The sequence below is a fragment of the Ambystoma mexicanum genome, chromosome 14 (genome assembly GCF_040938575.1).
Source record: "Ambystoma mexicanum isolate Mex_15411 chromosome 14, UKY_AmexF1_1, whole genome shotgun sequence".
Taxonomy (NCBI): domain Eukaryota; kingdom Metazoa; phylum Chordata; class Amphibia; order Caudata; family Ambystomatidae; genus Ambystoma; species Ambystoma mexicanum.
Window position 1 is genome coordinate 657,398,257 of NC_090940.1, and position 18,161 is coordinate 657,416,417.

Consider the following 18,161-nt stretch of genomic DNA (forward strand, 5'->3'; position numbering starts at 1 on the left):
AAAGGACAGGTAGGCCTCAATTCACGTTATGAACTACCTTTAATTTTGAAGAACCTGAGCCAGAACGCGTCATCCTGTCTACGGGGGCTGCCTTTCTCTGTGCCATCCAACGTGGGGAGGAGAGCCAACTCGGCCACATTGATTCTTTATAGTTTTGCACATTATTCCTTTTGCATACATATTTTTTCCCCACACACATTTTGTTACATTAGAGTAAGCACTAGCATTCATTTTTTTATCATAAGCCATCTTGTTTTGACAGACTTCACTAGGACTGCTATTTATTATTAGATGGTCGAGCGTGCTCCCATCCTACACGAAGGGTAAGATAAGAATTCCTCCAACCGCTTTTTCGAGAACAATAAAGGTTTTCCAAACTTCTCTTTTGTGTCTGTCTTGTTTTTGATACCAGGCTACCCTTAACATCTTCTCTGCTCTCTCCCCCACAACCACGACTGATGCTGCTACCCTCTCAACAAAGACCTGCTCAGAAATTACGACCAGTGAGGATTGCTGCTGGGATCTCGACAATGAGCATCTCCCTTCGACAGCGCTCCGTCGTCCTCAAGGGTGCGATTCATGGCATGGACCTAGAAGGGAAATTCTGTACAAGATATGGAGACAGATGGTCCAGCGACAGAGATCTCAGTTACTGCATATTCGCAAGTGACGAGTGTACCTGCAATGGAGTTTCCACTGATGATTATTTAGAGTAATGCACAAGGACAATGACTCTTTAATAGCAGATGATTTTGACTCTCTGTATATTCACAAGCAGATCCAAAGGAAACTGGCCAGTCAGGGACCTTAAAACGTGTAGGCTTCAATCTTTCCTCCTGGCTAGACTGTTACTACTAAACCTTTTTCTAATCCCATTTACTCTGCTACCTTATGATCTTAAGTAGAAAAGGAAGCTCTACCTTGTAAATGGACTATACTGAAAGATATGTTTCTCTTTGTAAATAATAGTCAGGGATCCAGTCCAAGCAGAGACAATCATGTCTTTAATTAGCACTCCCAGCAGGTGCAGCTGCCAATTAGTTTCTTCCAAACATAAATCGAATCCAACGATCCAATACTAGGATCAAGCAAGCAGCACACACCCACCTTTCTGTCTGCCCTACATGTTACCCGCCACTCCATCAGTCAGATCTCTGACGTCACTGATCTTTGCCCCCGAGATGAATCTGATACACCCATCACTGTTTTCCCGGCGGTGACCTCCTCCCATGTGGCCAGGGGACGGCAGCCGCTACCTGATCCTGACCCTGGTTGCAACTGTATGAGGGAGGACTACGTGGGGAGACGACCTCCAGGAAGATATCCTGACTTCATCGGGTTGTGACGAGGTATCCCCGCTTTCTCTTTTAAGGATGAATCCCCCATTTGCAACAATCTAATGGCACATCGCGGTGCCTTCCCTCTTACACCCATGGAGAGTAGGGCAAAGCGTTGGTCACATCCCAAAGGCCAACTCACAACTATCTGGCATTGTACAATTATGAGACACTTTTTCCAGCTCCACATACTCTTCTTCCAAACCTAGTTTGCCTTTAAAATCAAATTGCCAACAATTATACAGTATTCCGAAAAGCGGACTGCTATTCCCACAATCCCCACAACAATGGGAAGAGGAGAGGAGTAATGATGATTACTTCCGACTGTCAGCGCCAATATAAAATGGAGGAAAGACTCAGGAAGTACGAGGTCCCTGGAGGACCTGGCTGCAGGAATCCTGTTCTGGAGAAGGAAGGGCTGAATAATGCTGTTCTAAAAAAGGAAAGGGGGAACCCTGGCCTCCCCAGCTGCCTCTGGGGAGCTAGAAAGCACTGGAGGTACCAAAGAAGCCACTCTACCCCCTCTGGGAGGAAGGGGAATCCCTGGGTATCAGCAGAGTGACACAGTCAGAAGAGACTGCAGTATCCCCCAGTCTGTTTCTTTCCCCAAGTGGGGTGAAGCCCATTGAAGTGTATGGGAAGAGGTCTGAAGGATTTTGCTGGCGTGAGATGGCTGATCCTCTCAGCAGCAGCTGCTCAGGAGAAGATGTTGCATCTCCTTTGGAGGCGTGTGAAGGCTGGCAGCACAGAGGAAAAGTAACGGTGCGCGAGCAGGCAGTGCCGCAGAATTACAGGAAGATTCCTGGGCGTTCAGCAGCTAGAGTAAGCAATGTTACCCCCACTGGTACCGGGAGGAAAGCAGATGTGCAGGAGCAGAGCCACGAGAGAAGCCAGAGAGATGACAAAGTGTCCAGAGTGGAAAGCAGGCAGCAAGGCTATGCTGCGTCAGAGCGAACGGGAGCCCGATGACACCACACAGAGGCGATGAGTCAGCCCAAACAAAGTGGGGACCACAGGACGTTTCAGAGACCGTGCCAAAGACCCTATGAACATTGTAAATTTGTAGAGACAGAAACAATAAGATTGTTCGCAAGTCAATAAGGCAGAGTACAAACACGACCCCCAACAATATGAGTGGATGGAATGCAGATATGAGGAAAACAAAGTGATCATTGAAAGAACTAGCTATACCAAACCAAGGAAGATATATGCAATTTTGGATGTAAAGAGAAACGGTTACATATGTATGTCAGTAAGAAATCCTGGCAGGCGAGTAAACCAGGCAGCTACAAGTACATGAGAAATCCTGGCAGGCGAGTAAACCAGGCAGCTGCAGTACATGAGAAATCCTGGCAGGGGAGTAAACCATGCAGCTACAAGTACATGAGAAATCCTGGTAGGCGAGTAAACCAGGCAGCTGCAAGTACATGAGAAATCCTGACAGGCGAGTAAACCAGGCAAACTGCAAACCTACAAGAAGTGCCAAGAACGGACAGTGTTTGTTGAACAAAGTGTTTCAAGAAGGACTTAGCAGGACTAAAGAGCCTTTCACCTAACAGGATTGTTGTGGGCCAAGAAAGGCACAAGGAACTGTTAGACCAAGAGATATGGTCATACCACTGAAGAATCCAGGGGAAGGGAATTCCCCCTCTTGAACCAAGGTTCTGTTACCATGGAGAATATATATTTTTTTAAACAGTTTTATAAATGTATTCAAATAAACAATACAAACCAAACTTTGCAGTGCATCAGTTAACATTTGAGTTTATACATCACATAAATATGTTCACTGCTCCCCTTATCCCACCCCCCATTTCGAGCCTATTCCTTCTTGCATTCTGTTCCTGCATCCTGTGACAGGGTATCCCTCTCGATGACCGGGCATGACCAAAACATATGCACCAAACCTGCATTCTCTTCATCACATTTAGGACATACTTGCCGCCCTGCATTTTTAAACCTAGATATCTTCTGGGGTGTCATATACGCCCTATCGGTAATATACAGTTGCATCTGCTGCAGTCTTGCATTCCTCAACACCTTCTTATGGTACCCTTGGGCTCATCCCCACATCCAATCCTCCATCAGGGCCCCCGCTTCCGCTTCCCAGTCTTGTCTCAACTGTACTACCTCCTTTCCCACTTTGGACATCATCATCTCGTATATTCTAGATATCTCATGTCTTCCCTCTGCTATGTCATATATTACATCTATGGTAGCATCTTCCATTCCTCCAACACCACTTCAGTCCATGTACTCATTTTCCGCACCACTCTGTGGTATGTGATATACTGGCCAGCATGCAACCCGGTCTCTTCCCCCAGCACCTCAAAATCTAATATGGTCCCCCCTCGCCAGATATCTCCCATTGTTGCTATCCCAACCCGTTCCCAGTGGTTTCTGATTATAATCCTCAGTTGCTTTTGACCACCCGTCAGTGCAGCTAGTGGTACCTGCGGGGAATACAGGGATGGGTTCTCCATCATCTGGCATGCCCTACGCCACAGCTTCCACCCAAGTACCATCATCTTTGGACGCCCTTCCATTTCCGCCTTGGGCAGCCACATAATCTCTCTTAAGTGGGGCACAATCTTGTCCAAACAACCTTGATTCAGAGGTCGCCTCCTCTGAGAACCATTTAACAACATACTGCAGTTGGCTTGCTATATAATAGACTTCATAATATCCCCCCTTTCTCATTGAAATTCTGCAGCTTCCAGGGGGCCACCCTGTTCCTTGTGCCATGCCACAGGAAATCCCTGCACATACTGTCCAGTCTAATGAAGAACTTCTTTGGTATCCAATACGGTATATTCCCAAAGTAATGCAGGAGCCTAGGTAGGACCACCAACTTCAGCATAGCCCCCCGTTCCATCATTGCCAAAGGTAGTTTCACCCAGAACCTCATGCAATTTTCAATTTTTTTAATGGCCACCTCTGCTTATGCTCCTCCGCCACCGTGTGGCATATATCTACCCCCAAATAGCGAAAAGTACTGATCTCCCAGGGAATCTGTAACACCAGTAGTTGTTTCAACGGGATCCCTTTATATCCACCCAATGGGAACATGCCAGATTTCTGCGGGTTCAGAGCTATACCGGACAACTCTGCATATCTTTCCATCACCTCCAATATGTATTGGAGGTTTTCCTCCGGGTAGCGCAAGTACAGCGACATGTCATCTGCATACAGGGAGATCAGATGTCGTTCCCCTACCACTGCTATGCCTATCATATCATATTGTTGTCTCAAGTATATCGCCTGGGGTTCCAGAGCCAGAATATAGAGCATAGGAGACCAAGGGCATCCTTGTCTGGTACCCCTGTGGAGCTGCCATCTTTCCGATATCACTGCTCCTGTTTTGACTCTGGCCAGCGGTTCACTATATAACATTTTGGCCCACTGTAGATACCCAGGCCCCATCCCATATCCAGCCATGGCCATGTGACTGAGTCAAGGGCCTTTATCACGTCCAATGACACGATTGCCATCTCCCCTTCGTTTTCGTTCCCATACTCAATAACTCGATGCAGTCGTCTGTGATTTTTAGATATGTTCCTATTCGGGACATAGCCCGTCTGGTCAGGATGCATCAGTTTACCAATAACCCTCCGGAGTCTGTTCGCCAAAACGGTCGTCAATATTTTGCTGTCCTGATTTAACATTGACAGGGGTCTATATGAACTGCAGCTCTGCCCCGGCTTATTAGGCTTGGGAAGCGGTATTATGATTGCTTCCCTGAGTGACACTGGCAGTCTGCCCAGCACGTATGCTTCATTCAACATTTCTAGTATTGGGGGGAGCACTTCTCCCTTAAACACGTTATAGAATTCACTTGGGAGTCCATCTGCCCCTGGGGTCTTACTGTTGGGCAACTGCCTCACCACCTCTTCTAGCTCTTCTAACGTGATTGGCGCGTTCAACTCCTCTCTTTCTTCAGCACTGATCTGTGGCAATCCTGTCTTCCAATGTTTCTACTACCGCAGCGCAATCGTTCACCCCTACATCCCCATATAATAGCCTATAATAGTCTGCAAACTCCTGGTTGACTCCCTCTTGGGTATCGACTACGCTGTCATCTTCCTTTGTTATGGTTCTAATCATGGTTTTGGGTGTCTCGCTTTTATATAGCCATGCCAAAATCCTTCCCGGTTTATCCCCTCCCGCATGTGGTATCTCTATATATTTTTTATAATTCAGGTTACACAATCTTTCCCATAGTTCTGAACATTTTTGCTGCAATCTGAGTATCAGATCGGTGTCTTCCTTAGTATTATCTCCACCTCTCAATGCCCTTTCCAATTTTTTTTCCATCTTTTGTAAGTTAGCCAGGATCCCTCCCTGCAAGCCTTTAGATTTCGCTATAGCTACCCCTCTCATCACAACTTTGAAAGCTTGCCACAATGTACCCGCTGAATCCACACTACCAGTATTCGTTTCAAAGTAATGAACAATCTCATCTCTCATGTCTTCCCTAAAAAGGGGGTCTCTCAATGCCTCTGCCCTGAGGCGCCATGTCGGAATTCTCGCCCTCGGGGGTCGGTATTGCCACTAAAGGATCAATGGCGAGTGGTCCGAGAGGACCCTCGCTTTGTTTTCTGCCTACGTGATTTCCGTCAGTACATCCCCTGTGACAAAAACATAGTCCAATCTAGTATGCAACTGCTGAGGGGTGGAATAATGCGAGTATTGCCTCTCATGGGGGTGTTGTGTCCGCCACACATCTCCGAGCCTTAAGTCCTCCAACAGCATCTACAATGCTTTAACGGCTGGGTGGGTCTATCAATTTTTCCGTCGGATCTATCAACCGTAGGGTCCATTACGCAATTGAAATCTCCTCCCCAAATCACTGCACTCCCAACACACATGCCAAGGTTGTTGTATAATGTTCTAAAATATGTTGCTGTGTTTTGGTTCGGGGCATACATATTTATAATACTTATCTCTCTGTTTTCTACCATTCCCCTCATGATGACCACCCTCCCGTCCGTCTCAGCTATCATCTGCACCAGCTGAAACGGGACATGCGGCGCCACCCATATTAACACTCCTCTAGCATAAGCTGAATATGATGAGCCCGCTACCGTTCCCTTCCATTTCTTCCAGATCATCTCCATCTTGTCCCGCGTCAAGTGAGTTTCCTGCAACAGAGCTATGTCTATCTTTTGTCTACGCAGGTACAACATAACCTTGTTACTTAAGTAGCTATTGAGCCCCCTGACATTCCAGGTAATTATTATAAGGCCCCCATGGTCTATTAGGCTCCCACCCCTTCTCCCAACAGTGCAGTCCATGTCCAATTATTAATCCCTTTCTGTATAGGCTTGTTTCCCAACTAAAAATCCCCTTAACTAACAACACGTCAAACACCTCAACTCCCCTCCCTCTGACCTCCCTCCCCTGCCCCAACAACACCCTCCCCAACTGTTGCCCAGGTCCATCCCTGGATCTCAGGCACCCCCGCATCTAGCCCTTTCTGGCAATAGCCTGTACTCGCAGCTCAGCAGGGTAAAGTCGCCCTAGTGGCTACCTTATGACTAATTCTCAGGGGTAGGGTGCCATCATCCTGCTGCTCCTGCTTGCTTCAAGTTCCCCACTCTTCATGCTACCCAGTTGACATGTATACTTCACGCACTATAATCCAGTCCAACAAATGCAGCAAGTCCCAAGGTAGTACAATACAACTATCTATGCCATAGTTATTTATGGGACTCTTCCCCCCTTTATAATTTCACCCTACATGAAAAATGCTCATCACTTATTGTGCTCCTCACGGTGCTGTTCCCTTCCTCGATCTGGGCAGTCCTGCAAGTCCAGCTATGCCGCCACTTCTTCTGGGGAGTCGAAAAAGAACGCTTTGCTTTTATGCAAGACTTTGAGCTTCTCAGGGTACAGTAACTTGTACTTAATTCCAGCTGTGCGCAGCCTCCTCTTGATCGCCACATAGCTGTATCGCTGTCTCTGCACTAGCATGGTGCAGTCAGGGTACGCAGTGACGGTTGCAGATGCTCTTTCTATCGTCCCCCCTTTGCGAAAATACTCCAGAATTTTCTCTGTCCTTATAGTTCAGGACCTTTGCAATTATTGCCCTGGGAGGAGCCCCCAGCCGCAGTCTCCTCATCAAGGCCCTGCGCGCTCGCTCAACCGTAAATCCCTGTGAAAGTTTGTCAGCCCCCATCTCTTTCAGGATCATATTTTCCACATAGTCTGTGGGGTCCTGACCTTCTTCCCCTTCAGGCAGGCCGACCACGCAAATGTTGTTACGTCTCACTCTTCCCTCTGCCTCTTCCGCTCGGTTCTCCAGGTTAGCTACTTGCTGTTTCAATATATGAACCTCCTTTGTATTGCTTGCGCTAGTGTCTGCATTGGTTTTTACCGCACTCTTGAGGCCACTTTTTCTCTCCGCAAGCGCTCTAACATCTTGTTGCAGTAGGGCAACTTCTATTCCTACTGCGTCTATTTTGGCTTCCAATGCAGTCCGTAGGTCCGCCATCGTTACTCCCCATGACGATTTCATTTCCGTCATAGCTTCTAGGATCTGATGATTTTCCTTCGTCGGTGTGTCTCCTTCCGGCGCAACTGCTGCGCCCCGCGCCGATGCAACAGGGGTCTGATGTGTCTTAGCAAAGACATCAATTGTGGGTTGTTTGGCCTTGGGTTTAGCCCCTTTCGCCGCCATTGTTCTGTCTGTACAATGTCCAAGTCTATCGTTGTATCGAAGGGCCAGCTGAGTTAGCTCATTCAGTTGTGAACCCACAAGGACAGCTGTAGCTTGGCAGCGCTGTCGTCCGAAACCTACAGCAGGTAGTATTATGCGCCGAATTGTGTTTCAAGTGGGTTGCGTCCTCCCACATGTCTGATACCACCAGTGTTTGAGCTCAACTTTGCCTACAATGTGTTCACCACAGTGGCAATCCGTGGCCTGGATGTTCGTCTAACAGCGCATTGGATTTACTCCTCCTCTCCTCCAGCATCACCCCCTTGCTCCTTGAACTCACACAATCCCTGGTGTCACACCAACCCCTCCGGCGAGGGTTTGCCTGCAAGGTCAGTGGCCCACCCTACAGGAACCCTTATTGCGTGCATACAACTATCCAGCGGCTGCTCAGGATGAGCAAAGCGTGGTTCCTGCCAGATACCTCTTCATCCGTCTTCAGCACATGCACTCCATTTTCTACAAGTTATACCCAAGGCCAGCACATTTGCCCAAGTCTGTGTCCTTGAACAGATCAGTAAGGCACTGTTCTCCAGTTGGGTGCGCATGCAGGGCAATAATCTTCTCTGCTATGATGACAGGGAAGGAGGGCATGCAGTTTTATTAGTTTTTACATTGAGGTGCTGTAGAAACATGTTGCGCATCTCGCTCCAGTGATTTCACTGTCCTTTCTTATTGTGGGCGATGTTTTCGCCTCCCGAGCCTTGCATCCACGAGTGCAACAATGTCTCCGCTATGCCTGCTCCAGCCTGGCGATTTCAGGTAGCTGGCAGCGATAGGTCCACGCTGGCTTCCTCACACAGCCGCAGCAGAGGCGCTCCAAGTGGTCCGCGCTGGGTTCACCTGAACCACACAGAGCCCTGGTCGGCTCCAACACTGCTACAATTGTAGCCGCTCGAGACACCTTTCTCAATTCAATGCCCCGCCACGCTGCTCCCAAGCACCCTTGCACCGCGAACGTTGTGTCCACGGTGCAGACCACTTGCATTCCCAGTGCGGCAATGGGCTCTGTAATAAGAGCGTGTTTCACAACGCAGCAGGCCCCGCACAATACAATCTCTCCTCCAGCCTTCGCCGTTCACCGCTCGGGTCTAAATGGCAGCTTCCACCACATCGAGCTCGGTTCCTTTGTTGGCTGCCATTTTGTGCCTTAGCATTTCGGTGCGGCTGCCTTACAATAAAGCTTCTTTTTATCCCTTTTCAGCCTCTGATTCGTTTGAAGTTTAAGATTGGTGCAGGACACACGTTCCGACATCCATGCTTCAGTTTGTGGATGCCGCGAGTCATTTTTACACATGTATTCGCCGGATCAATATCGGATCTCCAGGAGCAGCTCTGTGAGACACGTCCTACTGCATGGCTAGCTAGCCACACCCCCACCATGGAGAATATTTACGTTGGAGCTGTTCTATTTTCATTTATGAACACTTTTTTGCCAACACCAGTTTAAAGACATTTCCCTCCTCACTTTATTTGGTTTGTAGCGTGAGGGTCAGAATATAATGTTTTGAAACAATGACAGTTTTGATTTCTGACATCCTGACACAGACAGATCCTTAGTTTTAGGTAGGGAAATACATCTTAGAGCAGTTAGTGGCATTTTCCCAATCCATTAATGTTAATAAAAGTCTTTAACCAAAAACATGAAAACTTTGTGTCTGACTTTCATTGCGGACCCCTCACATCTCCACTGGTGCTTTGTTTCCCCAACTACGGCCCGCTGAGCCTGCCAGGGAAATGGAAGAGGGGCTTTGCACAGGGGGTCCAACTTCCATTTGATGAGTACTTTTTCTCTCTCAAACAACGGGTTGCATGCTCACCACAGCCCTTAACGTACAATGAGATTATCAAAGCCAGGGTGCAAGTAGCAAAGATGACTTGTTCCCTGGGCTCTCCAGGGGACGCTATCTTTAGGCTTGGAATGCATCATTATTGCTTAATGAAGAATGCATGATATAGGAGGAGGATTGGAGACTTGTTTGTTTTGAGCCTTCGCGCAGACCGTAGCCATTCATTCAGATAATGAACAATAGGCCAAACTAGGATCTATGTCTCTAAAGCTAGCTAGTTTGTGTATACAGGCCAGGCTGGCTTAAGTTTAAACAATTCTTTTACACCAAAGAAACAAGCACCCAAGTTCTTTTGACCATGGGCCATCAACGTTTTACTCAATAAGTATTTTTTCCACTTCAACTTACCAGAGGACGAGCGATCCACAGCAATGGTTTCCACTTTAACTTCTGTGACTGCCAGCATCACTGTACTGTTTTGCCGTTTGGTGATGGCGCCAACTATCGTGTTGGCGGCATTCTGGATGAGGTGGTTATCTTGCTCATCTGGATGCGAGAAGAAGGACTGCAAGAGCAAAAAAAGAAGTTGACGTTACATTGTCATTTAAAAACCGTCTCACTAAGAAAAGGACCCATTCAAACATTAGATCAGTTGCCAAAAGGTCATTTTTGGGCTCTACAATGTGGGCAGAGGGGACACATCTGCAGAGATTGGGCATGAGCAAGTCACAGAAGAGTTGCTGAAGCAGCTTCCCTTCGAGAGGAGCAAATCCAGAAGTAAGTGCTTTCTGTAGTAAATGCCTGGGGGGAAATGCACACGATGTGCACAGAGATAATGTGCTTAGTAACATCAAGGCCGTTGGGACTGGTATAAAAATACACTGGGCCTGTGTGTCACGTTTACACAGCAGTCAATTGGATGCTTATCTAGTCATCCCTGTGGGCTGGGAGTGGGTCTGAAATTGTGAGGCCACGACAAACCGAGCCAGCACACTGGCAGCAGCAGGTAACTCCTGGGTTACACCGGACCTCAACGCCTTGTGGACGGTACAGCACCCCACTGTTTAACTCCACATTTTGCCAGAGATGGTTAAACAAAATGATATGTAAAATATGGTTTTCATTCCCTCGCTAGGCAATACTTTTAATTTGTTACAGCAGTACAATAGTGGCGTCATCAGAAAGGGAGCAGGTTCTCCAGTTAGGCTACACTATTGTATAGGTGTTTGTGACTGGAGGAAATAAGGGGAGCCAGAGTGGTAGCGAGGAGTTCAGTGGATGCAAGAAGCTGTGTTAAGGAAGGGTACAGGGTTTCCCATTGCCCCATTATTTGCACTGGGGTGTGGGAGTAACCCTGATTTGGTAAAGTAAAGTGGACAGGTAGACAGGTGTCTCTCCCTTACTTAAGCATGCAGCCATTTCTGAGATTCTTACTGATGGTTGATAATGCAGGTGTGCACACAGAGAGACTGCCTACACTTTCTTTACTCTGCCGTTCTTCCTCACCACAGATCTTACGGGTAATCTGGTCTCGCTCCCCTTGCAAGGTTTACACAGCAGCAGTTTCCCATTCAGTTATGGAAGCTATAGAATGAAAGGCTCAAATGGGAGGATCAAAACCTTTCCTGAACCAGAGTTACCTGGGGGAACCCGGGCATGGACCCCTGCTCACTGTACTCGGAGAGGCACTGATCCACCTCACTGATGAGGCCCAACAAGGCTGAAACATGTGTATGGGTTTGCTGTTGGTACTCTTGTTCAGTGCCATAGCATTTCAGTGCTGGACTGCCCATGTTGGCGGGACAAAGACTGACATGCAAATGGACATTTCCCATCTGTGTAAGGAATAGTGAGCAAAAAGCGATGACTGCGTACTCTCAAAGTGGGAAAAAAAACACAGAAAAGGTGATCATGCTATGTTCTTTCAAGAGAGGGGCGCCTACTACCTTTTTTGAGCATTTCCTGAACCAAGCATGGACTCCTGCTCTTGTGTGCACACAGGTTCAGGTTATCCGTTTTTACTTTTACCAGCTTCTGCAGCAAAGGTCTGTATGTACATCTCCTGAGCACTCGGTCAAGATCAGCTGTGGAGACCCCAACTACAAACACTAACCTAAGAGACCCCCCGGGGGAAAGATTTTGAGCCCCTCTCCCTTTATCACTGTGAGAAAAGTATCAATCAAGGGGAGTTTTCAGCTAGAAGAATCCCAAAACGGGGACAAAAAGAGGGTGGTGAATAAACGAAAGAGAAACCTTAACTTGTAAACGAGTGAGAAGGTGCAGCTCTTTGGTAGGCTGTGAATCTCAAAAAGCAGTGCTTGTGTGCCTTCTGGCAATCCACTGAGTGGCAGGTAATACGGCTGTGAATCTCCAAAAGCAGTGCTTGTGTGCCTCCTGGCAATCCACTGAGTGGCAGGTTATACGGCTGTGAATCTCCAAAAGCAGTGCTTGTGTGCCTCCTGGCAATCCACTGAGTGGCAGGCTATAAGGCTTCAAATCTCCAAAAGAAGTGCTTGTGTGCCTCCTGGCAATCCACTGAGTGGCAGGTTATATGGCTGTGAATCTCCAAAAGCAGTGCTTGTGTGCCTCCTGGCAATCCACTGAGTGGCAGGCTATAAGGCTTCAAATCTCCAAAAGAAGTGCTTGTGTGCCTCCTGGCAATCCACTGAGTGGCAGGTTATACGGCTGTGAATCTCCAAAAGCAGTGCTTGTGTGCCTCCTGGCAATCCACTGAGTGGCAGGCTATAAGGCTTCAAATCTCCAAAAGAAGTGCTCGTGTGCCTCCTGGCAATCCACTGAGTGGCAGGTTATACGGCTGTGAATCTCCAAAAGCAGTGCTGGTGTGCCTCCTGGCAATCCACTGAGTGGCAGGTTATACGGCTGTGAATCTCCAAAAGCAGTGCTCGTGTGCCTCCTGGCAATCCACTGAGTGGCAGGTTATACGGCCGTGAATCTCCAAAAGCAGTGCTTGTGTGCCTCCTGGCAATCCACTGAGTGGCAGGCTATAAGGCTTCAAATCTCCAAAAGCAGTGCTTGTGTGCCTCCTGGCAATCCACTGAGTGGCAGGCTATAAGGCTTCAAATCTCCAAAAGAAGTGCTCGTGTGCCTCCTGGCAATCCACTGAGTGGCAGGTTATATGGCTGTGAATCTCCAAAAGCAGTGCTGGTGTGCCTCCTGGCAATCCACTGAGTGGCAGGTTATACGGCCGTGAATCTCCAAAAGCAGTGCTTGTGTGCCTCCTGGCAATCCACTGAGTGGCAGGCTATAAGGCTTCAAATCTCCAAAAGCAGTGCTTGTGTGCCTCCTGGCAATCCACTGAGTGGCAGGTTAGAAGGCTTTGAATCTCCAGAAGTAGTGCTCGTGTGCCTCCTGGCAATCCACTGAGTGGCAGGTTATACGGCTGTGAATCTCCAAAAGCAGTGCTCGTGTGCCTCCTGGCAATCCACTGAGTGGCAGGTTATACGGCTGTGAATCTCCAAAAGCAGTGCTTGTGTGCCTCCTGGCAATCCACTGAGTGGCAGGCTATAAGGCTTCAAATCTCCAAAAGAAGTGCTTGTGTGCCTCCTGGCAATCCACTGAGTGGCAGGTTATACGGCTGTGAATCTCCAAAAGCAGTGCTTGTGTGCCTCTTGGCAATCCACTGAGTGGCAGGCTATAAGGCTTCAAATCTCCAAAAGAAGTGCTTGTGTGCCTCCTGGCAATCCACTGAGTGGCAGGTTATACGGCTGTGAATCTCCAAAAGCAGTGCTGGTGTGCCTCCTGGCAATCCACTGAGTGGCAGGTTATACGGCTGTGAATCTCCAAAAGCAGTGCTCGTGTGCCTCCTGGCAATCCACTGAGTGGCAGGTTATACGGCCGTGAATCTCCAAAAGCAGTGCTTGTGTGCCTCCTGGCAATCCACTGAGTGGCAGGCTATAAGGCTTCAAATCTCCAAAAGCAGTGCTTGTGTGCCTCCTTGCAATCCACTGAGTGGCAGGCTATAAGGCTTCAAATCTCCAAAAGAAGTGCTCGTGTGCCTCCTGGCAATCCACTGAGTGGCAGGTTATACGGCTGTGAATCTCCAAAAGCAGTGCTGGTGTGCCTCCTGGCAATCCACCGAGTGGCAGGTTATACGGCCGTGAATCTCCAAAAGCAGTGCTTGTGTGCCTCCTGGCAATCCACTGAGTGGCAGGCTATAAGGCTTCAAATCTCCAAAAGCAGTGCTTGTGTGCCTCCTGGCAATCCACTGAGTGGCAGGTTAGAAGGCTTTGAATCTCCAGAAGTAGTGATCTTCTTCTTTCTGGAAGTCCACAGAGTCCCAGATTATGATCTAGCAAGAGCTCTGGTCTTGAGGAAAGAAGGTACACATAGTCTTTTCTGTCAGGAAAGGGACGTTGGTGACAGATCCACACAAATGCTTGGGACCAAGTGCTTCACCCTTCTCCTTGCGAGTTCCCCCTTGGCCTGTGATCATTGTATCTGTTTCCGCTGCCCGCACTCGTCCAACGCCAGGAGCCCCTCAAAAGAACAGCCCTGTGACTAGATGCACAACAGCCCTGCTCTATCTGTTACTGCTCGGCAACCCTCAAGTCCCTCCACATCTCTTGGCATGCTAAAGAGGACAGCATACACACAATCTCCTAGTTCAATCTGCTTCACCCTCGATCAACCTCCCATTCTCCACACCCACGTCGTCTTCTCACTGCCAATTTAGAGGAAGCTGCTCAGTGATTGGCAGCCAAGCACACCAAAGTGCATGACCTCTTCATCACTCAATGAAACTTGGCACACAGACCAAGTGGTCCTATCTACCCTACCATCCAAGAACCAAACAAAGTCAAAAGGTAGCAAGGTCTTCCTTTTTATTGACATATATCCATATCTGTATCCTTAGTCCCACTGCCCGCCCCTCCCATGGGAGCCTCTTGCATAACAAAGCTTGTTTTGCCCTGCTCACTATGTTTTACTGTATCCTGAACCATAGTCTCCATGCCTTTCCGGGCCCCTCATCATGGCAGCATAAGAAGCAAAACGAGCCGTTACGGCCCACAGGATAATCACTAGAGAAGTGCCAGGATCTCTCGCAGCTTGCAAGTTTCTAAACATCTCAGCCTCTACCTCATCCTGCATGCCACAGTCAAAACTGTAGCCCACCCCAATAACATTGCAAGCATTTCTCACAAGGAGAACTCGTCCCCCTCCTCATCCCATGTCCCCGAAAGTGGACAGCGAGTTCTGTGCAAGCGACACATAAGGCTTCATAAGGGATACTTCCACTAACTATTAAGGGGAAACCCTAGGTGGGGACCCGACCACAAATTCTTCCCACAGTGTTTGTTTTTAGAAGATCGTCATACACTCCTTGAGTGAGGTCACCTACTGGGTTTCTTGCTTTTGGAACCAATTGAGGGACTGTGTCCAGAGACCCCCCACCTTTGAGAGTGCGCTGAATGGGCCTACTCTGGTTCCATCGAGCCCCCCAGCCCCTCTGCGGCAAGCTCACTACCCTCAGCTGGGGCATATATTATCTGTGTTCTTCAGAGAGCTAACCTCCTAATCAGGCCCTGGAAAGCCTCACAGTGCAGCGATACATATGTCCCCAGGCACTGCATGCCCCAGAGTCATGGGGACATGCAGGGGGAGGGGCGGGTCAGTGCATGCTTGATCGAGAGGTCAGTACCTCCTCCTAAACAACAAATGAGAACGCTGACATTTACAGCTTTAACCCTTCACTGTTTTTTCCTGTGCTGGTTTTATAATCACACATACTTTTCTAGTTTTACGAGTAACATTTTCAGGAAAAACCTTAAGCACAAAGTGCTTTTTAAAGGATAAGGCTTTGCAAACTACCATGAAGTCTTCAATATTCGCAAGATGTACACATGGAACATTTGGGACTGGTTCAGAGCACTAATCTATGCGTAAAGTGTGCAATATGTACTCTTGTGTTGAAGAAATCGTCCAATGACAGCATCAAACAGACACGCTTAGCTTGCGTCGTCACCCATTATACCTTATACCAGTGTTAATAAGCAGAAACAGCCAGTTAAGATAATAAATGTTATGCTATGGCTCTTCGATGAAAGTTCTCAGACAATGACCAAAAGACATTTTAATTGAAGAAAATACTGGGGCACAGATCCAACTTGTTGGAATCTAACATGGCAAGGTGAGTGGGCCGCCATTCACAATACTTCGAATCTTAGTGTGTAGGTATATGCAGACAGCACAAGCAAACTAAAGGCATTCCAAAATGCGACACATGCAATGGTGGACGCAAGATAGCCGCTACTCATTCATACCTGTAACGTGATCATTTATTAATCTGAAATGCAATTAGAAGGGGTGCTTTACTTACAATTGCAACTTCCACTGCCTTTTCTGTGGTGTACGACAGATCGCACAAAACCACCAGCGACCTGTCTCTTGAAACCGTTTTTGCAGCCGGTAAGTATCTTATTTCGGAGCAGATATTTTCCACAGTCGTGCCCTGTGGACAATCCAAAAGAGTTTAAAGGTATTAAACAATTGGCACATTGTTATCCACTTCAGAGAACTCATTTCTGACATATAAGTGATAAAAACCAAAATATGTTTGCCACCTTAAATAGGGCTTGCTCTGAAGTGTGCCAGTATGGGTGCTGATATGTGTGCTGCTATTGGCTCACTAAAGTGCTGAAGAAACGAGCATGCATCTAGAGACAAGCCTCAAGAGACGAAGGAAAACTTTCATTGGTAGGAAGTCCATGGGCCTCATTACAACTCCGGCAGTAGCCGTGCCGACAGAGTTGTGTTTTTTTTTCCCCGGCACCTGGCTTTAGGGAATCACTGGGGCATTACAGCCCCAGTGGTTTGTGAAGCCAGGCATCGGAAAATGTAACTCCCCATTCGAGTCCCATAGGACTCAATGGGAATTCGGGAGGACGGTAGCACCGGCAAGCAGGTGCCATTCCACCCGCCAAGTCGGACCTGGCGGGCAGGAGTGCATCCGACCCAAAAACTTGTACTCTGCTGGTCCGGTAACAACGGTGCCGGAAAGCCTACCGGCACCGTTGTTACTGGACCACCATTTTGCACAATGTCCTTCCACCCCAAGTTATTTACAACAGCGAAACAAAACTGCATTCAACACCAGCATCATGACCGCATTTGTCCGAATACCGTCTGCAGGAATGGTATGGCCACGCCTAGCACATTGTAACCCTCGCCTAAGCCATTGTCTCTTCCAGTGTAGGCCCCTGAAAGCCTTCCATTTGTCTATCTTGAGCAATCCTTTGCCCAGTGACCGCCTACACTAGAGCCACGTACATCTTCGTCTGGAACCAGTTGCTTATATGAAAGGACTCTCCACCACGCACATTACCCATCGGCCTCATCTTCACCAATCCACATACCTAACACTGAAGCTCTGCATTTGGTGGGTTGCATCTTGCAATGCATCACATCTTGGGATGTTCCTTTGGATCACATCCTCCCAAGTACTGCTGCCAAACCCATAGAAAGCAAATGGCACACAGGACCCGGGTCCTTCCCACCGGCACTCATCAGCACCACAGGTTTTGCATCTGCCTTTCTCACTGTCCAACTAATGAACCCCACAGCCCATTTGTTCTTACAGAGCTAGGCGCAGCAAGGCCATCAATAGTCGCATACGGGTGCAACACAAGACCACTTACATTCCATTAGATCACCAGACGCAAAGCGATCCCCGACTCACCCACATGTAAACGCTGTGCCCCTCTTAGTGGAAAGTACTGTAATACGCATCCAAACCCTTCTGAACGGGTAAACTAAAGGCCTGCCTCTTCAGATTAAACATGGAAATCTTGTAAACCACCATCCCCAACCTAGGCTACACTCGCTAAAATCCACCATAGCCCCCCCCCCGCCCCTCAAATCTAACCTGCTGACAATGAGCTCATGCACTTGCATTCCATGCAACACCCCTCTACCCCCACAAAAGAAGGATTTTGGTTTTACTTACTGGATTTACACGTGTGCACAATTGAAAAGCGCTTTGATGTCCAACTTACCTTTCCCCAAAATATCGAAAATGCATGCATAAAGCAAAAACTATGTTTGAAAGAAAAAGATGGCTTGCTGCAAGAAAACAACAAAATCACAGTGGCAATGCCACATGTTATGCCTGAATATTGGTCTATTGTAATTCTATTGATTACTACTAACTGATCGAGAGAAATGCCTTCCAGCGTAGGGCATGGTGGTGTGAAAAGACAGAGGTAAACTGAGAGAGAGGTAACTCTGCACAGAAATAAACACTCAGTGTGTGTGCAGAAAAACGAATAGATGCCAGGGTGTTAGTTGGAATGCTGTATACAA

The 18,161-nt window shown here is 47.9% G+C and overlaps 1 protein-coding gene across 2 annotated transcripts in view; it reads right to left on the reverse strand.

Moving 5' to 3' along the window:
* Positions 1-18,161, reverse strand: part of JAG2 (jagged canonical Notch ligand 2) — a 242,540-nt gene that overhangs the window by 13,134 nt on the left and 211,245 nt on the right. For both annotated transcript variants that reach the window (XM_069638198.1, XM_069638197.1), the window contains 2 exons: positions 16,180-16,311; positions 10,251-10,407 (listed from right to left, as the gene is read on the reverse strand). In XM_069638198.1, the coding sequence (XP_069494299.1) occupies positions 10,251-10,407; positions 16,180-16,311 (289 nt within the window). The remainder of the gene's footprint in view (positions 1-10,250; positions 10,408-16,179; positions 16,312-18,161) is intronic.